General features: G+C 40.3%; 1 protein-coding gene across 1 annotated transcript in view; it reads left to right on the top strand.

Annotated features, from left to right (window-relative positions):
- The window catches only part of RAD51B (RAD51 paralog B), a 568,552-nt gene that overhangs the window by 534,719 nt on the left and 10,221 nt on the right, over positions 1 to 23,612 (top strand). Inside the window, exon 10 of the mRNA XM_039240745.1 lies at positions 23,369 to 23,447. Within this exon, the coding sequence (XP_039096676.1) occupies positions 23,369 to 23,447 (79 nt within the window). The remainder of the gene's footprint in view (positions 1 to 23,368; positions 23,448 to 23,612) is intronic.

The following is a 23,612-nucleotide window of genomic DNA, read 5'->3' as shown; positions in this document are numbered from 1 at the left end:
AGCTCTAACGTGACTGTTAGCCACTAGATTGTTTAGCTTCATGAAGGTCATGGTAGATATCTGGTATTTTTGCTTGCCCTTGACTTCTTACCCCTTCTTTTAATACCTGCACCCTGATTTTCTTATAAGACAATGCCCCTCTTCGATTTTAAGGCTGGATTATCCAGATAGGACTGATTGTACTCACTGTCTAGAGGTCTGACCAAAGGAAGAATCACATACCATTTCTATGGAGATTGGTTTGCAGTAATCAGTTAACTCAAGCTAAGTCAATTAGAGAAAACCCAGGACTTTGCTGGAACAGACAGAGTTGCTAAATTGGTAGAACATAAGCCTGGAGCTCCTAGTGGCCATTTTGGACACTGTACAGAGGGAAGCCTCTTGAGAATGGCAGTGAAGTCAACCCAGAGGGGAGCCAAACCAAGAGATTGAGAAAATGTTCCATGGGGAAGAAGGGGAAGTTCTGAGGTCATCATTTGAGGCCCTGGATCCAACTGTGCCTCAGGTCAGTTACCCTTGAACATTCCAATTACATAAGCCAGTAAGTTTCCTTTTTTGTTTAGTCTCATTTGTACTGCTGTGCCTTATAACAGAAAGAGCACTGAATAGTATACACATTGGATGCTCATAGTTATGTACAAATGTGAGGCCAGAAAATTCTAATAATGAGAAACTTTATTATTAAATTGGTGCTTATATCTTCCTATTAGGCAGAGACCAGTTATGATTAAATTTTTAATGTTTATTTATTTTGAGAGCGAGAGAGAGAGAAAGCACATGCATGTGAGCAGGAGAGGGCCAGAGAAAAAAGAGAGAGAGAGAGAATCCCAAGCAGGCTCTGTGCTGTCAGTGAGTCACCCAACACTGGGCTTGATACCATGAACCTTGAGATCATGACCTGAGCTGAAATCAAGAGTTGGATGCTCAAATGACTGAGCCACCAACGTGCCCAAGACCAGTTATGATTATTCAGGTTCACCTTCCTCCTTTCTAGGTGATTCCATCCTTTGCTTTTTCTCTTCCTCCTTTTATGTTTTTTCTTTCCCTCCTTCATTTTCTTTTGGCCTTTTCATTGTTCACCTCCACTACTGTAGAGAGAAAAAAAAAGGCATGAAACTTTTATTATACATTCTGGTTTATAAGGATCTTTGAAAAGTTTCAGATAAAGAGTAAGTTAAAAATAATGACTTAAAAGCAATTAAAAAATCATTTGGGGGTTTTAGTTAGCTGTGGCTCATTTGCCACATATTAAGCTTTATGAAAGTCCTTGATGTCATTTCTTCCGTGGCAAAAATACAACCTTTTCTGGTTTAGTCTCACTTAATCATTAATGATGGGCTATAAAATATTCTTTCCAGTTCAAATGTGGCATCAAATAAGTAACTAAGATGACATTAGTAATAATTTTGGAAATGTGGTCACTTAGCAAGCTGGCGTTTACCGAACATGTACCATGTACTGGACTAGGCTCTGGAAAAAGCAAAGGCAAATAAAACAGTTTTCAAAATCTAGCTGGATCGTCAAGCCTAGGAACCACTGACCATAATGGAGGGTGATGAGCTGGAAGATAGTAAAAACACTTCACAACTAGTTCTGCATAGGAAGGAACCAGGCAGAACAGATGGTAGGCTTTGGGGGAATTGGGTTCTGGAGCTACCCCTCCCACTGTGCCAAGCAGTAATCCCTTAGTTTCTGGATTCTGTAGGAGGGTCCCACCACGGAGAAGCAAGGGGGCCCTTGAGGACCTTAGGAACAGCAGCTATTTGGCAAATGGCATGGCCATATTTCAGTATTGTAACAACTGGACTGGGCTGAGTAAGCCTAGGAGTCATTTGATAATCAAGACCTCATAAGGTGAAGAGAGGGGTGACCTTACATAGAGAAGTTGATATTTGAGCCAGGCTTTAACAGAGTTCATTCAGGCAAGAGAGAACAGCCCCTATAAAGTTAAGGTGTGCCTGCCATGTTTAATCAGCAGAATCAGGTTGAGCGGTCAGGAGGGAGAAGGGAGAAGAAAGACTGGAGCAGTGAGTTGGCCCAGATTGGGAAGGACCCACAAAAGAGTTTGAAAAATAGATACTAGGCAGCTAAGCATGGATTTCAAGAGATTATGAATGTAGTAGGACTTTTGGGTTATATACAGGAGTCTTGCTTGTCTGATAGAGAGAGAAAACTCACTTTAAGATTATGTAGCTATATGAGCCATATACTCTCCCAGGATACCTCTGATCTGGGAAAGCTAGAAGCACAGGCATTTAAGCCATGAAAGCCTTGGACCATTGTTCACCCTAAAGCAAGGAGCTGGGAAGCAAGGAGTTTTCAGCGTGTGTCCTCTTCTGGATTCCTGAGGCCTTCTGGGTTACTTCAAAGCTGTCCATTTAACTTCTTAGGAGCAGGGACCTCAAATATACATCTTTGTTTTCCCTACTGTCTAGCTCAGTACCTGGGACATAGGAGGTTCTCAGTAAATATTTGTTGAATTAGTATAACATTAAATAATTCATTCAGCTCTAAGTAACCATTGCTTATACTTATTGTAAATACAATGGCTTTATGTAATTACACAGCGTGTCTGCCCTTTTTAGGTCCTGTATTTTCATTCTGGCATGATCTGCTTCAGTGGCATTCAGCTAGAGTCTATGCCTGCTCAACAGAAAACTTTTGGCAGCAATGAATTGCGTATCCTGGCTCAATTGCTCCTGAGTATGACAGAGCACTCGCCCTCTCTTTAACTTGACTGATCCTACCTGTATGTTTCCTACCTGTATGTTGTTTTTTCTGAAATGGGAGACATACAAGTAATACCCACTGGTGGAAAACTAATCAAGCAATATAGAGTAATACAGAGCAGGAGGAAAAAGTCTTCCAGAGGTATATAATCTTCTAGACTTTCTCTATGCATATGAAAATATGTGTGTGCTCACAGTATCTAATGTTCTGTAACCTGCTTTCTAAATCATCCTTACATCATAACGTATAACATTATGTCATGTAGGTATAGTTACCAAATTTTTTTTTCATAGCAGCGTAGTATTCTGTGGTATGGATGTAACAGAAATGCAGCCAAAAGGATGGTGACACTAAAATGAATGAAATACTGTGTTTCTTTTTTTTTTTTTTAATTTTTAACATTTTTATTCATGTTTTGAGAGTGTGAGGAGGGGAGGGGCAGGGAGAGAGGGAGACACAGAATCTGAAGCAGGCTCCAGGCTCTGAACTGCCAGCACAGAGTCCGATGCGGGGCTCGAACCCAGGAACCGTGAGATCGTGACCTGAGCCGAAGTCGGACGCCTAACCGACTGTGCCACCCAGGTGCCCCAAAATACTGTATTTTTGTTTTTAGTTATTTAAAGAAACAAATAGCTTTGATCCAAACTAGAGAAATAGCAATTGACAGCTTCACTTTAGAAATAACTGATTTAAGTCCATTATTATTGTAGGAGTGCTCTGCTTCATTGTTAACTTCGTCTAACCCTTTCTGCCTGGGAACCCCAAAGAGCATAGTAAACATTATACAAATACTCCATAAAAGTTGTTCTGCACTGGTCTGGAGTTAATGGATCTTTAAATATATGTTGTTTTAAAATGTCTTTTATTAGGGCCCACCTTAATTGGTCTTCTCTCTTGATCCTGATTTTAAAGGGGAAGATAGCCCAGAAAACCTCTCAGGTCTCACCGAATAATCCAAGCTCAGAACAATGAGATTCTGTCAGGCCCATCCCCCAAGCCATGCCTAAGATTACACTCCCTCATCACGGGGCTTCTGAGTCTGAGATTCTGTAGCTGTGCACCAGAGGACGAAGGTCTCCTGGCTCTTGTTCTGCCGAACCTGGCTTTTGTTTCTGGTTTGCTTGTTTTGGTTTTTTTGGTTTTTTGCTTTCATTCTCTTTTGTCACCTTTCTTCCTCTTTGGTGTCAGTTTTTGTAGCGTCCTGGCTGCCTTCCCCCTAACGATGGACCTGCCTGCTGGTGCGTTCAGGAATCTGCAGTGTCATTAGGGTGCTTACCTCTAATTGGTTCTGCCTTGCCATGTTAGAACTCTGCCCTGAGCACTAAGAAAACTCTTCAGTGTGTGGGCTCTTGTCTCTGTGAAAAAAGCTTTTGTCCTGTAATCATTAGGCAGAGCTCTAGTTTACTTCTAAAACATGATTAAATCCTTGGGAAGGAGGGGGAAAAAATAGAGGGCTGTTATTTAAGATGGGTACCCTGAGGGAACAAAGGAGAGGCTTTTTCACATTGTTGTGCCTCCTAATTGGGCCAAGCCAAGGTTGCTGTGTGTCATTCCAGAAGGCAGTTCCCTGCCTGGTGGGAGGACAGGAGCACAGTGGTGACAGATTGAAGCTGACACTGGAAGGCGTGGGACCAAAATTCAGGACTTTTTGAGGCCAGATCTTCTGGACTTGCCTCCTGTCCCACCTCTGAAGGGCCCTGGGGAGAGAAGAGAGCTTAGACCCCCATGCTCTGCTCTAGTTCCCGACATAAAGAGGTTTCCTCACCCAGAATTATTGGGAAGGGGCTGGTTTGCTTTATTCCGCATAACTCTATATCGCTTGAATTATTTATAGTGAACATGTGTTATTTATATAATCAGAAAAAAATAAAACTATTTTTTATTCATAGTGTGGGGAGGGATAAAGAAAGAGAAAGCCAATTGTTTAGTTGCTTACGGGTCTAGCAAATGGTACCGTAGTGCAATAAGGTCAACATTAAGAATAAAAAGTGCTAGTGGAATTATGATACTTTAAAAGGCCCCTAAAAATTCTGAGCAGGACTAATCCTTAGCATGGTGACAAAAAAGGAAGATTTTAGCAGCCCCTGCCCCCACCTCCTTCCTTTGGGGACTCTATACCATGCCATGCTGGACCCCACAACGGGCCTTGTCCACACTTCCTGTCCCAGGGAACATCTTATGTTGGACAGTATTCTAACCTCTTTCCTGGTAAATATTCATCTGTATTCCCAGCTTCAGGGTCTGGTCTTTGAGGTAAGATTACCTTCTGACTCATTCTGGAGAATGTGTTCTGCCTGATACTACATTTGTGCATTAACTGGGGAGGCTTCCTCGAGATATAGATTTAGTCCAAGTATATGGTTCTATTAAGAATTTCAGACCCTAGGGGCGCCTTGGTGGCTCATTCGGTTAAGCGTCTGACTCTTGATTTTGGCTCAGGTCATGATTTCACACTCTCATGAGTTTGAGCCCCACTTGGGCTCTGTGCTGACAGCGTTGAACCTGCTTGAGATTTTCTCTCCTTCTCTGCCCTTCCCCTGCTTGCACTCTCTGTGTCTCTCGAAAGAAATAAAGGACCTTAAAAAAAATAATAATAATAATTTCAGATCCTAACAAGCCAGTGAGGGGAGGGAGATTATGACTAGGGACCTCCGTCACCCTCAAATCAGGCCCCATAAGTGGCTGCCTGGTGGCCCCCTGTTCTTGGCCTACTATAAATAAAAGTTCTAGGCATGAGCAGCCAGACACTCCCCTATATTAACCTGTACCTCAGTTTCCTCATTGGCTAAATGGGGAGAATATCAGTATTTACCTCATAAGGTTGATAGGAGAATTGCATGTCTTAACAACAGTGCCCGGCATATCGCAAGAGCTTAATTAATAAATAAATGTTAGCTCTTACCACTGTTATTAGTCCAAGGCCACCAAGAGTTCTGATATTTGAAGTAAGCCCCAAATGGAAACCTGGTGGGTTCCCAAAGAAATAGGACAGTTTTTAAACTCTAATTTACAAACAGTCTGGTTTCTATCAAGCTCTTTTTACCAAGCTCCTTCTCAAGTCCCTCTCCTGTAAATCCCTATTTCTTGAATTATTTCCGTCGATGAGCCTATTTCTGTGAGCTAAAGAAACCTTAATTCTTCAACAATACTTGAAAACTGAGTCACTCTGTATTTATAGATAGTGTAAAATTTAGACACAGTCACAGTAAAAATATTGAAAATACAAAGACTAAAGTGATAGGTCCCCAGTTATGCCCTGACAACACCAAAGAGAGTTACTGAATAAAGTTCCAGCTCTCCTCCATCTTAATGAGCTCATTGCAAGGACCAGTTCAAACTAGATTTCGTCGAAGCCCTAAAGGAAAGGATGGGAACGATATTCCACTGTCTCTCTATTCCACTCTTAAACACATTGGCAATCCTGTCTCATGTTTCCTCCTTGTCCCCTGGCCTTTTTTTTTTTTTTTTTTGTCTTCACTGGAAGAGGGCTTTAGGAAAATCGTAAGAATGCTGCAGTAACAGAGGGAATTAATTTGACCGTGCTCTGAAGAAAGAGTGTGTTGATTTCCCACTAGCAATAGTTTCTCCACCCATCAGAGCAGAGCCAGGGATGTGGTACATTACACAAACCAGTCCCATTTGACCAGCTGTTTTTGGATATGTCAAGCCCAGAGCTGGGCCTCTTTACATAGAAACATGTTGCCTTCCTCGAATCAATTCCTGTGAGAGAAGAGAAAATCCCATGTGGCCCAAGCATGATGTAATAGGGATGTGTGCTTCAGAATTTTAAAACACACCCTCACAGTTCTGGCATCTTTTTACCATAATAATCACACAGCCACAGTCTTGCTTCTGTGACCTTTGCAGGCCAGAGCTGCCTTACCTTGGCTGTATTTCTGAGCGGCCTGGACAGGAAGATACAGCTGTGCTTCCTGTGATCCTGTGCGTGGGGCTGGGAAGCCACGCCTGCCTCACTGTATGTTCAGAGAGCTTAGCATTTAGATCAGGCCAGACCTGTTGTGCATCTTTTTATTTTCCTGGTCATTTTTATACTTCTGATTTAGGGTACAGAACAGGAACAGGTCTTCGTCACTTGAAATTGCCTATAAGAGTATTTGGTTGGGGGCACCTGGGTGGCTCAGTCAGTTAGCGTCCGACTTCCGCCTAGGTCATAATCTCACAGTTCCTGAGTTCGAGCCCTGAGTCGGGCTCTGTGCTTACAGCTTCGAGCCTGGAGCCTGCTTCGGATTCTGTGTGTGTTTCTCTCTCTGCCCCTTCCTGCTCACACTCTGTCTCTCTGTCTCTGTCTCTGTCTCTCTCTCTCTCAAAAAATAAACATTAAAAAAAATTTTTTTAAGAGTATTTGAGTGATTTAGTCAAAGCTAGATTGAAATGTCCAAGTTCAGATAACAATGAAACCATCTCATTGATACCTAAGTATCAGTGATACTTCCATTAACTTTTGATTTTTTTTTAAATGTTTATTCATTCTTGAGAGAGCCAGAGACAGAGCGTGAGCAAGAAAGGGGCAGAGAGAGAGAGAGGCACAAAATCTGAAGCAGGCTTCAGGCTCTGAGCCATCAGCCAGGAACTCACGAACTCAGGAACTGGAAGATCATGACCTGATCCAAAGTCCAATGCTTAACCGACTGAGCCACCCAGATTCCCCTAACTTTTCATTTTTTTTAGTTAAAAATAAAGTTTAAATATGGCATTTGATGGCCATGAACTTGCTAGTGATACAAATGGTTCTTACTTCTTCCTTTAGCAGCACCCAATGGTAATATTAATAATTGGTAACATTAACAATTTTAATAATGGTAAGAAATCTCATTTGAAGCCTTAATGTACAGGGCTACGGCCTTTGTATGAAATTATACATTAGCCTTACACACAGAGACACTCACATGAGCAGCAAAGGCAGATAGATCATTGAACTGACTATCTGTCCTTCAGAACAGGGGAAGTCACTGACTTTCCTGCAAATTTTTCACCCCCTCCTCCACCATACTGGAAAAAAGCTAACATTTCTTAGGTACCTATGAAATTTTTCATTCATTTCCTTCATCTCATTAATCTGTACAACGAACCCAAGAGGGTGGTGTTATTGTGCTCATTTTAGATATGAGGAAAGTGACGCTTGGAGAAGTTGGGGTGCCCAAAATCATACAGCCAAGTTGTGAAGCCATGATTAACTAGAATATTCAAAGCATTTTACATTTTGTAATGATCATCATACTTGGCTATATTTTTTTAGCCTCCTGAAGAATGATTTGACAATAGTTACAAATTATATTGAGCACCCTTGAAAGGAGCTTTTTGGTGTATACAGTACTTATGTGTATGGGGTGTGTGTGTGTGTGTGTGTGTGTGTGTGTGTGTAGCTGACCCTCTAAACTATTTTTATGGTAATGCCACCAAATTGCTACTTGATTGGAGATAGAACCAAAGCTCACAAAGACTGCGTCCTCTTTATTTTTTTTTTTTTTAAATATTTTTTATTTATTTCTAGGAGAGAGAGAGAGAGACAGCGTGAGCAGGGGAGGGTCAGAGAGAGAGGGAGTCACAGACTCTGAAACAGGCTCTAGGCTCTGAGCTGGCAGTCAGCACAGAGCCCGATGCGGGGCTCGAACCCACGAACCGCGAGATCATGACCTAAGCGAAAGTCAGACGCTTAACCGACTAAGCCACCCAGGCGCCCCGACTGCGTCCTCTTTAAATGTAGAGGTTCAACCACTTATGTTTATCTACACTCTTTCTCATGACCCATCTGAAATTATTTCAGTTTAATGATAATAAAAAAATTAACCCAAAAGGGCAAAGACATTGAGAATCATTTTGAGACATCAACAGATTTCACCAAAGTATTGGAAGACAGGAAGTGACAGAAGAATGACAGAGCATAATAGAGGAAACTACAAACCCAAGTGCCTTCAATGTAGTGAAACAGTAGAACACAGGAGGTTTCCTCAGGACTCAGAAGCACCAGTATCACAGAAGGTAGAGAAGATGACAACAGATTGGTTGAAAATTGCATATGAAATAGTTGGACCGCCTTTGTCACCCTGGACAGCTAGCTGATAAATCTACAACCCAAATTGAAGGCAAAAATTAGCTTTGGAGAAAATGAATTAGAGATATTTTAGGCTTGGGACTCCAAACAAAGCAGAGGATAAGAGGAATCATGTGGCTAAAACAAGGGATTACACCCACCAAATGGTAAATCTTTCTCTGTCCTGCTCTTAGAATGTGGAAACTAGACAAGAGATTAGAGAACTCATTTCTGTAAATAACTTTCCACCTCCAAGAAGGTATCTCTGTCTTTTGACTTTGATCACTCTCCACTGGGCCCCACCAGTTTACAAATGTTGTCCATATACATAGTATTTCTAATTTTATTTTTAGAATAAAATATATTTTATGTTATATAATTTAAATATGACTGAACAGCCAAGGATCACCAGACTTTGGAAGATGCCTCCCACATCAAAGAAGGAATAAAACAAATGGGGGGGGGGGAGGGGGGTAGAAAAGCCATAAGGAGTTAGAACTAATGAAAAATTTAGGAAAAAAAAAAAAAGAATTAAAGGTGATGTAAGAACAAGAATAGGATGTGCTGAATTAGAAGACAAGAAAGTGATCCTGGAAGTTAAAAACATTATGATAGCCAACATAAATTTAGTTAAAGGGGTGGAAGATAATACCAAGTAATATTATTTGCTATTTCAAATTATGTATAAGCATTAAGTTCATTAAAAACAAAATAAAAACAAGCATCTAAAACTGTGAAAACATTTAAAACAGAAAAAGAAGGTGGCAGGGTTGAATAGGGAGAGATAACAAAGATGTGGATTGGATCAGAATTTGCCTTGGGAGACTCCATGTATAGAATGGTGGAGTATGGCCCTCAGGAAGTCTATGCTTCCACAAAGCAAGAAGAACATTGACAAAAATTGTCAAAAATCAACCTTTTCAGAACTCTGGAAATTAACGACAGGCTTGCAACAATTTGAAGATTGTTTACTCAAGAAAAGCAGAAGAATCTTGGTAAGAATAGCAACATTTGTGGCATTTTAACTTTCCCTAATCCCATCCTCCTCCTCCCCAGCTCTGCAGTAATCTTGAAAGCCAACCATCTTTCAACTACAATAGCATTGTAAGCCAGCAGCCTAGCAGCCACTGGGGGAAGCAGAACAGGTTTCAAGCTCCCCCAAAGCCCCATCCAAGAGAATTGTCAATTTGTGACCCGTTTTGACAGCTCCCTGAAAGCTCCATTCTCAGGGCTTGTCTCTTTTGCCCTGCCTCAGAGCTTGGTCTATGTGAACAGCCATACTCACAGGGAATTTGTTGGAAACAATCAGTGGCAATTACTTACCATTATGACTGCCTAAGGCCCCATTATCAAGCAGGGCTAATAAGAGACTGACCAAAAAAAAAAAAAGTGAAGAAAATAACTGGGGAATGAGATGTCCTCAGGGGTCTTTGTAAATGTCCTACATACACCAGGGAACCTAGAAGTCTATACACATGCACAGGGCTTTGCTCGCCCAAGAAGGACCTTAAGAAGACCCAAAAGCTCTCACTTCTGGCTGACCTTAAGGCTCTGTGTAAGCAGGAAGTAAGGGTTAAGACAGAGTTTTAAACTGCTTGCTGGAGTGTTGAAGGCATGCCCCAACACACACAAAGACCCTTGGCAAAGGTGGGGAGACTTACTGGCTCCAGGCATTTAGGGAGTCTTTTCGATCATTACCTATTCAGTTATTAGTCACTGGGTGATTTCATGTACAAAGGATCCTCAATAAAAATAGTTGGCTGACTTCTCATCAGAAACCATAGAGGCCAGAAGGCAGTGGAATGACATATTCAATTTGCTGAAACAAAGACTGTCAACCAAGGATTATATATCTAGCGAAACTGTCTTTCGAGAATGAAGGATAAATTAAGGCATTCTCAGAAATATGAAATTTGAGAATTTGTCACTCGTATACCTGACCTTTAAGAAATTTTAAAAGGAGTTCTTCAGGCTGAAATGAAAACACACTAGAGGGTAAGTTAAATCCACATATGAAAACAAAGAACATTGGTGAAGATACATAGGTAAATACAAAAGACAGTATGAATGTATTTTTTGGTAATTCTTTCCTTCCCCTATCTGATTTAAAAAACAACTGCATAAAGCAATAGACATAAAACTGTTGATGGACTTAAAATGTATAAAGATATAATTTATATAACAGCAGTGCAAAGAAAAGGAGAATAATGGAGCCATATTGGAGCAAAACTTTTATAACTAATTGAAATTAAGTGTTATCAATCTGAACTGAATTTTTTAGAGTTAAAATCTTAATAGCAATTCCCAGGGCAACCTGTAAGAAAATAGCTCCAAAATGTGTAGTAAAAGAAATAAGAGGGGCGCCTGGGTGGCTTAGTCAGTTAAGCGTCCGACTTTCGCTTAGGTCATGATCTCGCGGTTCGTGGGTTCGGGCCCCGCGTCAGGCTCTGTGCTGACTGCCAGCTCAGAGCCTGGAGCCTGTTTCAGTCTGTGACTCCCTCTCTCTCTGACCCTCCCCTGCTCACGCTGTCTCTCTCTCTCTCTCTCCTAGAAATAAATAAATTAAAAAAAAACTTAAAAAATTTTTAAAGAAATAAGAGAATTAAAATGGTATTCTAGAAAAATATCTAACATAAAGAAGTCATTACTGAAAAAATATAGGAACAAAAAACAGTAAGATACACAGAAAAACAAATAGCACAATGGCAGACATATCTTACCTTATCAATAATTATACTAGAAGTAAATGAACTAAATACTCCAATCAAAAGCAGAGATTGACAGAACAGGTAAAACAAAAAACAAACAAACAAACAAAAAAAACAATAATATGATCCAACCAAATCTTGTCTACAAGAGACACACTTTAGAGTCAAAGACACAAATAGGTTGAAAGTAAAAAAATGGATGAATACATACCATGCAAATGGCAATATTGTGATTTAGATGACCCCAATATATTTTCCACAGTTCCTAGCTCTCAGATTCCAAAACTTTTGGATTTCTGAGCAATAAGAACAACAGAGCATCTTTTGTTATAATATTTAGTCTTTCATCTTCAGTTCCTGAAAAGGCTTTAGAGCATTGTGAAATAGTTGTCTTGTTATTCATGACAAGCTCTTTCTACTACAAATGGGTTTATGTCAATGAAGGTGGCTTTTGCAAAGCACCTAAGGATGTGATCAGGTTACCAGGAAAACCAACCATGAATAAGGGGGTTTGAACTTTTTTTTTAATGTTTATTTATTCTTGAGAGAGAGAAACAGAATGTGAGCAGGGGAGGGGCAGAGAGAGAGGGAGGCTCAGAATTTGAAGTAGGCTCCAAGCTCTGAGCTGTCAGCACAAAAAAGAGCCTGACGTGGGGCTCAAACTCACAGACTGCAAGAACATGACCTGAGCTGAAATTGAGTACTTAACCGACTGAGCCACCCAGGTGCCCCTGAACTTTTAATTTCACACTCTGATTTCCAGGGAAGGGAAAGGGGCTAAAGATTGAATGGATCATTAATGGGTAATGAGTTAATCATACCTACATAATGAAGCCTCCACAAAATCCAAAAAGAGGTGGTTTGGACAGGCCCACTTTGGCGATCCCGAATGCTTCCACAAGCCACCATCCTGAGCCCCAAGCTACATAAAGACAGAAGCTCCATTGTTCAGGAACTTACCCTACACATCTCTTCATCTGGATGTTGATTAGTATTCTTTAATATACTTTGTAATCAGTAATCAATAAATAAGTGGGTTTTGCTGATTTCTGTGAGCCCTTTTAGCAAATTAATGGAACCCAAGGAGGGGTCATGGGAACCTCTGACTTATAGCCACTCAATCAGAAGTACAGGTAACAACCTGGTCTTGTGATTGGCATCCTGAGTTGGAGGGACCATTGGAACCTCCAAAATGTGGCCAGTTTTTCAGAAGCACAGGTAACAACATGAGCTTGTGACTGGCATCTGAAGTGGAGGGCAGTCTTGTGAGACTAAGCCCTTTACCTGTGGAATCTGATTCTATCCCCAAGTAAATAGTGTCAGAGTTAAGTTGAATTCTTGGATGCCCGGCAAGCGTCTGAGAATAGCCTCTTGGTGTGGGAAAGCCTCCACGTACACACACTGAAATTGGGTTCAGTAACCTTTTTATAGTGACCAAATGAGAGCTGGTTACTAATATCAAACAAAACAGACATTAAGACAAAAATTATTACTAGAAACAAAGAAGGACATTTTAAAACAATAAGAAGGTGAATCCATGAGGAAGACATAAGAATAAACATCTATGCACCCAACAAATGAACCCCAAAATACGTGAACCAAAAACTGACAAAGTTGAAGGAAAGTAATAGACAATTCAACACTAATACTTGAAGGTTTAATACCCACTTTCAATAATAGATGGAACAACTAGGTAGAAGGTCAACAAGGAAATGGAAGATCTGAGCAACACTATAAACCAATCTGACCTAAAAGGCATTTGTAGAACATTCCACTCGACAATAGGAGATACACATTCTTCTCAAGGGTACATGGGACATTCTCCTGGATAGACCATATATTAGGCCACAAAATGAATCTCAATGAATGAAGAAGGAAACCATGTAAACATCTCTAGTCATGTGGAAAAAAATTAGTAATCAATAATAGAAGAAAATTTGGGAAATTCTGAAATGTGTGCAAGTTAAACACACCCTCACACACTCACTCCTAAATAAGCAATAAGTCAAAGAAAAGATAACAAGAAAAATTAGAAAATACTTTGAGAAAGCAAGAGCAACACACCAAAACTTATGTGATGCAGCTAAGTAGTGCTTAAAGGGAAATTTATAGCTTGAGTGCCTATATTAAAAAAGAATTTTATTGCATATAAGTAATACTTCAATAAAGTTGATATTTAATATAGAAAGAATGACCCATATTCTTTGACTATATAGATTTATGTGCTATCTATACAAGTATAGTCGCTAAATTTTCTCTGATGGTAGTATAATTTGGGAAAAGTCACTAACCCTTTCAAACTTCATGTAAATTCACTGAAAAAAAAAACCCAATGTGGTTCTAAAAACATATGAACAAATATTAAGCTTATAGATAATTATATGCATGCTAAAGTATTTACGGGACAGTGCACTGATGTTTTCAATTGACTTTGAAATGCAACAACAACAAAATATAACATGGGTTGATGGATGGGTAGATATGTGATTAAAAAAAAAAACAAGTATAGTAAAATGCTAATGGCATAATCTACTTGATAAGTTTATGGGTACCCAGTATAAAAGTGTTTCAACTTTGCTATATATTTGAGAATTTTCATAATAAAATATTGAGGAAAAGTAATAAACTCAAAATGCCACTCTGACCTTGAAGTATTACAAACATAATTTACTAAGTTAATATCCTATTGGTCTGAGGAACTTAACGTTTTCTTTAGAGAGCTAGCTCTTTTAGCTTATATGCTTTGGGAACCCAGTGTATTATAGATAAACATTTTTAAATAATCACCAGAGAGATGTTATAAAAGAGTATAGTGGTACTCTATGGGAGAATAAGGTCTTGTAGCCTCAGGGCCAAACTTTCTGGAAGAATCTTCTGAGTCTAGAATTATATTTCATTAGGGATTCAGATCAACTTAATTTCTGCCCCTAATTTCTGCAGGGAAAATTGTGAAGTAGACCACATGTAGATAAATTAATAAATTCATGCCTGCTCAAATGTGGTTCATTTTTTCACCCTGTCATTTCCAGTATTTTATTACTTCTGCAGATCTCACTCCCCTATTTGGAGAAGGCAGTTTCAATGCCATTAAACTCATTCACCACTCTCCTCTCATAATCTTGCAAAGCTGTTGGTACTGACACTTCAGTGTTCCACAGAGAGTGATTTTCCAAGTGATGAAGCAGATTCTAATCAGTATACCGTCCAGATAAGGACTGGGAGCTGGACCTCTGCCACCTTTCCCTCCAGCTCTCTTAACACAATGACTAGGGAATTCCTTTGAGGATCACTGGGTACACTTCAAGTCCTCCCCCCACCCCTCCCCGGTCCTGTGGCCTCCTTCCAGCCACAGAGATCTTCCTGTCTGGAGCATTTCCGGCCCTTCTGTCCCTAGGCTTGGAGAATTCAGCTCAACCTGGGGAAGAGACAGAAGACTTGAGGTTATCAAAAGCCTGTTGAATTATCTGATGCAAGACTGACTGCCTTGTTTGCCTCCCTGGCTGTCTTCCTGGGCTTCAAAGCAGCTGAGAAAACAATCTTTTTCTAAGTCTTGGACAAGGAGGAAAATCCCTGGCATGAAGGATTTCTGTCGCAGACACTTGGTACAGCTAGAGGAAAAGTTTGTTTAGCTTAGCAATGGGTTTTATTAGCCCAGACATCTAGTTGAAGTGAGAAAATAGGGTCCCTGTTGAAGGACACTTCAGAGTCAGTAGGTTTCCTCCCTTGCTTCTTGGAAGGACCTTTGCATGCAGATGAAAGTATTAGATGTATTCAACAAGGACATCACTGCTGAATTCATCAACAACCACATAATCTTGCTGATCACAGAGGAGACCGAAGCAGGGTTAAATAATTACTGAAATAGGAAATTGTGGATGGATGTGAAGTCATACTTCTCAGCTGTCTCAATTGCTTCCCACCCCAGTTTTCTTGGCTGAACATATTACGTTGCCTTTGGGCTCTACATTTGGTAGCAGAGAACAGAGATAGAAAGAAAGCCAGGCCCACCACCTGCCCCTACAGAAAGAAATTCTTCTGCTTATTCTTTTCCTCTGCCAGCTGGTTTTACTCTGCCCTTCACCCCCAACCAATGTGAGATTTGGGGTAGTGGTTGCAAAGGGGAAGGAAATAGAAGAGAGGAAGGATTCATTAGTGGTGTTAAAGGAAGCCTGCCTGGCACAAGGATTGGAGAAGAGAAAGTGGAAGAATTGGTGCCAGATTACCCTCAGCACATGGCTGCTTATTCATGTCTCCTTTCCTGGGCCATAAAGGCAAAACTCACTTTTTCCTAAAGTTGAGGCTGTATTGCAGAAACTCAGGTAAACTGCCAGGACCAGAACTCTATAAAAGCAGCCTCCAGGAGAGCCTGTGCCCAAGGTTCCTAACATCTTTGTGTGTCTGCTCCACACTGGCTTTTCTGACCACCCATGGAGGAGAAGGCCTGGGCTGGGATGCTCCAGATGAGGGTGACATCTACACTTTAGAATGACACAGGCACTATCCCTAGAAGGTGTCACCATACTGGAGGAGACCTGAGGTTCCTATGGCCAGCACTTTCCATTCGATGGCTCCTTTTCCACTTTCTGAGCCTCTTAGAAGTGGGATCAGGCCAGGAAAAACATGTGATGCTATACAGCAAGCTGAAACCAAAGACTTGACTTTGGACCTGCCCAAGCTGAGAATCTTGGCAGTGATTAACTGGGCAATCTGCTCTTTTCTATGGCATCTTCTAAGTCTCTCAACTTTGGGGAGGGGTGCCAGCTAAGTCTTCAAAGTGGGTATGAGTCAGGGCTTCTGAGGGTCACCAGTTTGGGCATTTATTCACTCCTCCATTTTTGAGTTTTATAATTGAGCTTCTATTATGTATTGGGCACCACACTGGAGGTTGCTGGGACTAGGAGAAGCAGCAATGATGGTCTCTACCTTCTAACACATGGTGGTAAGTCCAGGTAACATTAACTGTGAAACAGTGGAGAAAGCAGTAAGCACCATTAGAGAGGTATAGATGAAGTGTGATGGAATTAGAGAAAGATTACCTCAGGCTGGAGGAGTTGGCATAGGCTTTCCAGGAGAGGTGGCATTTGTATGGGATTCAAGGAGTAGGTAGGATTTGGACATTCAGAAATGAAGGGCAGAAAGAAGACTGCCAGTGTGGAAGCTTGTGAACATCCAAGGCAGCTTGCATGGATGTCTTATCCAACTCCCTTCTTTGTCTTGACTTTTGCAATATCCAAGCTGTGGGAAAAAATGCCCTTATTTTCTGTTTATATATCCTGCCTCATTTGATGTATTATCCCAGAGAAGTAGATTCACCTGTGCATGACACATTGGGAGCTACCATTGTGGTGGTTCATAAACAGACTATAGAACCAGCTGGCTTGGGCTGGAATCCTGACTTCAGCACTTAGAAGTCACCTACCTCAAAGTGCTGTTGTTTTCTTCTTCATCATTATTATCATCGCTGTGGGAATGCTGGAAGCTCCCTCACCCATTCGGATCCTATAGGACTTTCCACTATTTTACATCCATTGATCTCCTTGAGAGTCTTATATTTAAAATGCAAACACCAGAAAGGGTAACCAAAGAAGGTTTAAGTGAGCTGCCACTTTAAAGCTAAAGTGAATCAGCTGACAATGTATTTGTTCAAAGCCAAATAGGCGCCTGAGGGGACATAAAAGAAGGAGACTAGGGACTGTAAGGGGAGGCCACTGAGCTCCAAAGACTGACTTCTCTTTCCAGGTTTTATTTAGAATACCTAGGCTTCTGTGTGTTCACTTGTAAATTGGGAGAAAGCTTCACACATACAGCACAGGGATAAAGTGAAGAACAGTGAAGAAAATACTCATTGGTTATTTTAGGAGCCCACTTTGTGCAAAGCACTGGATTGGGCCCTGTAAAATGGATGGATGTGGGATCAAAGAAAGTGCCTTGATCCTTGCAATCCCATTGAGAGTTCAGAATATACGCCTAAGAAATAAATTGAGGTAGAAATAGATAGCAGTCCTTTAAAAAGTGAAAATTCACAGTGTAGATTGAATCTGCCTGGTCCATAGTAGGTACTCAAGAAATGTTTATTGATAAATGGATTGAATGAATGAATGAGTGCCCAGGAAAAAAGAAGTCATAGTAGCATGTCAATGTGAAAAAAAGCCCAAAGGCCTGAAGACTTCCCTGTCTTGTCTGTGTTCTGTCATCAGAATGTCAGCTCCATTAAAGCAAGGACATTGTCTGTCTCACCCCCTGCTATGTCCCCTGCATCCAGTACAGTGCCTACCACAAAGGAAAGTGCCCAGTAGATATTTGTGGATTGAATAAGTGTGTGGATAGTACTTGGATACTATTTGTAGTACTTGAATAAGTACTTGGATACTATTTGTGGATTGAATAAGAACGTGGATAAGTACATGGATAGTGGGTGGATTATACAAGTAATGGAAATTACATCCAGATAGTAGTGGGATTGGGGACCCAGCACATCTATACCTTAAATGTTCCTCAAAAGAATTTTAATATATTGATAATCACTTTCCTTGCAAGAACAGGTGAAAAGAGAGAGTATATTCATTAGAGTATAAAGTTGAGCTAGTCTGATATAAAGGAAACATTACCCCAAAAAAATGGCTATTTGCAGGTGGGATAACAGCTCACAGTACCACACACCTGCCTTGTGTGGCCTTAGGCTTTCTGAGCTACAGTGTCTGAACTCATTCTTGCCCACCTACATATTTCGGTGAACCCTCAGAGGATTCCAAAGTCAGCTTCACACATTGCACGCAGGGTTGAGTATGATAAAAAAAAAAATGTTCACTAGCAACTTGGAGTTTTATTAAGCAGCCAGGCCCTTCCTGCAGGTCATGATGTATTGCAGAAGGTAGAATGACACTTGAAAACAGTACAAGTCAGACAGAGCACCCCAAAGGGAGGGAGAATGGGAAAAAAAAAAAAAGAAGGGAAGAAGGGAGAGAGGGAGGGAGGAAGGAAGGAAGAGACAGAGGGAAAGGAAAGGAGAGGAGAGGAGGGGAGGAGAGAGAGGGAAGGGAGGAAGAAAACAATTAAAAGCAATATGTGCCTTCACCCCAGGCCTCTTAACATCATGTTTGTGTTGAAGTTTTTGTGGTCATGGGTTGCTTTGTGTGTTTAACCAGTTAATGGTTCTCCTCCAGTTGTTCTCGTTTGTCAGTTTCCCTTTTGGAATTTAGGCTCCAATCCAAACACATTGCACCGAGTATGATTTGCTGAATGAGAAGAAGAGAACCATCACTTCTCTTGTTCCAGATACTGTGTCTCCACTAATAAAACCTGAGACCACACTAGATTTTTGTGAACCACATCTCACAACCAACTTGTATTGTATTATAGTTAACTAACACTCCTAATCCATTTTCTGAATGCTATTCTGTAACCCATTCTGTAACCAGTAGTTGGTCCTCTGTCTTCAAGGACATATATTTCATATAAAATTACATATATTTCAATAAAATTTCATTCTGAAAGATTTGTAGGATTTGTCCCAGCCTTCTAACCAAATTGAGATTTGTTTTGATATTACAATGTCTAATTCAATATAACAACTCTTTAAATTTTTTGTCTTCTGTTACTATATTCAGCATCCCATCAGTAGGTTTAATTATATGATCCACAAGTCCAAATGTCACCTTTTTAGTAAGGTCTTCTCTTAGTACTCTATTTAAAATTGACCCTCTCCTCTGATCCAATACACGTCCTATACCCTTTCTCTGCTTTTTTTCCCCCTTCCATAGCATGCATAATCATTTAACATACCATATATTTTACTTATTCATTTTGCTTATTATCTTCTTCTTCCTTTAGAATATTGCTCCATTAGGGTCGCAATTTGGGGCAGTTCTGTCCCATGGTGGATCCTATATTTGTTGTATGGATGTGGTTAAGTGCATCAGTGTCCTTGTCCAGGTAGTAAGAATGCTAAACATTGACAGGACCAAGACTAGAATCCAGTACATTCTACTAGAGGTTTCTATTGATCTTTTTATCACTTAAATATCCACTTAGTGGTATTAGCATCCAGCTAAATTTGTCTTTACTCTATCCAGAAGGATATTGAGAATTCGTTACATTTTTGCTGAAAATCACATATTTCATATTGGTGGTAGCCCTCTGATCTATCAGGGAAGGGAAGTTCTTTCCAAAAAAAGGAAGAGCAATTCATCTGACACAATTGATCACTTCCTCTTTCTAACTGCATACAAATCATCCTTTCGATAACCCATTTTAAACCCTGCTCAGAAAGGGCAGTGCATTAATCAATGACTTGTCCAAACTCCATGATTCCCTGGAAGGGAGGTCTTTCCAGCTGTGAGGTCCCTCTAGTTGAGTGCCTCCTAGCTTATTCACAGTGGGCATGTGCTCCCTGGGAGTGGAAATATTCAGATTATAGAGGTAGCACCACTGACTTGGAGGCATAGGCTTAGATCCTGTTTGTTGTGCTGCATTGGAATATCATATCATTTTTCTCCTGAGTATCAGATTTTGTAGTCTGTGAAGCAAAAATGGTAATATGATTTTCAAAAATATAGTATGTACTTTATTCATTACTATTTATTTATACCCTTTTGGTTTTATGTCTTATTACTTTATGCGGACAATAAAGATCTGAGGTTTTGGATATGTCTAATTTATTTCTATTGCTCTTTTATCTAAAGGATTTATATTTCTTTTCTCCATATCCTTTTTTCCTATTCTTTCTGACACAGCTGTGGTTGAGGGCCTTGTCATCTCATCCCTGAATTATCACAGTATCTTTCTAATTGGCTCCAGGACTCCCATCTCTTATTTCTTCATCTTAGATTCTTCAGTCAGGCTAATTTCCTGAAACCCAGCTGCTCAAAATGTGGTCTATGGACCATAGCATCAGCATCTTCTAGGAGCTTGCTAGAAATGCAGATTCTCAGGCCGTACTCAAAATCTACTGAATGAGAAATTGCACATCAACAAAACCTATAGGTGACTCATACTCACATTGAAGCTTGAGAAGCACTGTCCTCTTTTCCGTCATGGCATTCTCCTACCATTGAGCATCCATAAACTTCACATTGAACCATCCCTAAACTATCTCTGTCAGAAAGGCTCCACCTAATTTTCAGGTGAGCTGTGTTGACATGAAGATGCTAATGCCCATCTATACCCCCTACTCATTCGGTCTGAGAATGATGAGCAAATTTATATAGATAACTTTAGAGCAGTAGTAAAACAGTAGTGAAAAGTATTGAGATTTAATTTGAGTTGAATCCTTCTGGTAAAAGTATTTTGGTTTTTGATGAGTGAAAATTAAGGAGTAGTTGGGAAGCATATGGGATGAGTTGGTTGGAATGTTTTTCTTAGTTTGGCCCAGTGACAGGAATTTTATATACTTCAGTCAGTCTTCACAATAATCCCATTTAGGTGGGTGTTATTATCCCCATTTTACATGTGAGGAAATTGAGAATCAAAAAGGTGAGGTTGTGGAGAGCCACGGTATTGGTTAGAATTCAGGCTACAAACACCATGGCAACAAAGACATTTGAAATTCAGTGGTTCAGACAAGTGGCTCTGTCCTGAGATGGACAGGTGACCCCAGGTGGGAAGCACTTATGCTTTATGAGGTCACCCAGCTTTCTGCTCCCAAGTTGCTTCATCAACCCCCAGGATGTCCACCTCCATATAGTTGAAGCCAGTTCCTGCCCTTAGGGACAGGGAAAGGGAAAGTGGAAGGCACACAACGATTTAATGAAAACATTAGTTTTCAAAACATTGAAAGTGTTACCTGTCACTTGTACTCACAGTCTCTTAGTTAAAGCTTGGTCATATGGCCACCCCCAGTTCCAAAAGTTGCAGAGAAGTGTCAAAACCTGGAGAGTTATTAATTAAAAAGAAGAAGGGGGTTGGCTATTAGGGGGAAATTGGAGGTCTTACAATAGGCACGATGCTGATTAGTGGAAGAACCTAGATTCAGACTCTATGACTACAACCTGCAAGCTTTCCACCACGTTATACCACCAGAGTTGACAATCAGTAAATGTTGAATTGAGATAAATTGAGATATTACATTTAAGCCTTTTGGTTATTTGAAATTACTTCTTCCTTCTCTCTTGCTTCCCTGATTAACCTAAGTGGCTCTGTGCCACACTGTCACTGTCTTTGATGATGTTATTTTGTAAAGCAGGAAACTGATCTTCATCTTTCTTCAAGAGAAATGTCGTAATAAAATAACTCACCAGTCCTTAGAGGTTCAGTGGAACCATACGAAATATGATAATATGTGTTAATGATAATACTGGTTTAATGACCAAATGACTATCCCTTTTATTTTTTTATTATTTGTTAAATCTTCATTTATTTATTTTGAGAGAGAGATTGTGTCCAACCATGGGAGGGGGCCAAGAGAGAGGGAAACAGAATCCCAAGCAGGTTCTACAATGTCAGCACAGAGCCTGACACAGAGCTCAATCCCACAAAGGATGAGATCATGACCTGAGCTGAAATCAAAAGTCTGACGCTTCACTCACCAAGCCACCCAGGCACCCCATGACTATCCCCTGGTTTTTTGTTTTATTTTTTTTACTATCACTTTTATTTTTTTTTAAACTATTTATTATTTTTTTAATGTTTTATTTATTTCTAGGAGAGAGAGAGAGAGACAGCGTGAGCAGGGGAGGGTCAGAGAGAGAGGGAGTCACAGACTGAAACAGGCTCCAGGCTCTGAGCTGGCAGTCAGCACAGAGCCCGACACGGGGCTCGAACCCGTGAACCGCGAGATCATGACCTAAGCGAAAGTCGGACGCCTAACCGACTAAGCCACCCAGGCGCCCCTTAACTATCACTTTTAAAGTAGGTATTTTGTTAGGAGAATGCCATTGCTCAAAATATATTTTTTTTTATATTTTGTGTTGGCTGGTATATCAGTCGACTCTTGCTGCAATGATGCCTCATGACAACGCCACCAAAATCTCAGAGGCATAGAGTAATAAGCACTTAACTAATGTGTATGTGGTTCTCCTGGGGGTCAGCTATGTAGACTGGGCGTGGCTGGCCAGCACTGCACCAGGTGTCTCTCATCCTCCTGAGATAGCAGGTTAGCTTGGACGTATTTTTCTCGTGCAGCAGCAGAAGCATAAGAGAGCAAAGGGAGGTATGTGAGGCTTCTCGAAGCCTAGGCAAAGAACCTGTTAGCCCAAGTAAGTCATATGGGCAAACCCACAGTCCAGGGAAATACCTAAGTAAGAGGAAATGTAGTCACAGGGCAAATGCCATGAATACAGAGTTGGTGAAGAGCTGGGGCCAACAAAGCAAATTATCATGACTTAGCTTTTACCAAGTGATTGTGAATATTCATAATTATGGTAAATATTTATCTTTTAAGGGTAGTTTTGAATTTCTTTTTAGCAAAATAGCTACATTTATGAATAAGTGAATTTATGAATAAGAGAATTAGTCTAGGTTTATCTTTGGGCAAAAATTTATGAATTTTTTTCAAAATTCAAAAATTATAAATTTTTATAATTATGAATTATGAATAAATAAATTTATGAATAAGAGAATTAGTCTAGGTTTATCTTTGGGCAAAAAAGGTAGCTGTTGAAGCCTGAGACATAAAATAAGGAAACATCTCTAAAATAACTGGTTCAAGAATATGGCATTCAGTGGCAGAATAGGTGGGATAAATGTACAGCCTTCCAAAGCAATTGGCTGGTTGAAGGAGTAACACTCATTTGGTCCTAAAATAATTTTTTTAAAATAAACTTTATGGCTTATAGTCACATGTCACCATTTTGTCTCAAAGTGGGAAGGGGAGTGAACAGAGGTTTATCTCTGATATGAAGTCCCCTTTGACTAACTCTGGGAAAATATGCTCTATGTGCAGATTCTCATTGCCAAGTCCCCTCTGGCTCCCTTCACCTCATTTGCCTATACCATCCAGAAGGAAGGCCTGGTTCTTCAAGGTAAGACCCTTGGATTAAGCCATTTCTTTAAGCTGATTATGCACAGTGCTGCCCATCACTGGTGATAATTACTGCCGTGCTCCTGATAGAAGCTACTTCAGGGCAGAAACAAAGACCAAGATGAATTCACCAATGATATTTATCCTGATGAGATCAAAAGAGATT

The sequence above is a fragment of the Hyaena hyaena genome, unplaced genomic scaffold (assembly GCF_003009895.1).
Source record: "Hyaena hyaena isolate Hyena2069 unplaced genomic scaffold, ASM300989v1 scaffold_179, whole genome shotgun sequence".
Lineage (NCBI taxonomy): Eukaryota > Metazoa > Chordata > Mammalia > Carnivora > Hyaenidae > Hyaena > Hyaena hyaena.
This window is presented reverse-complemented; position numbering and strand designations above follow the sequence as displayed.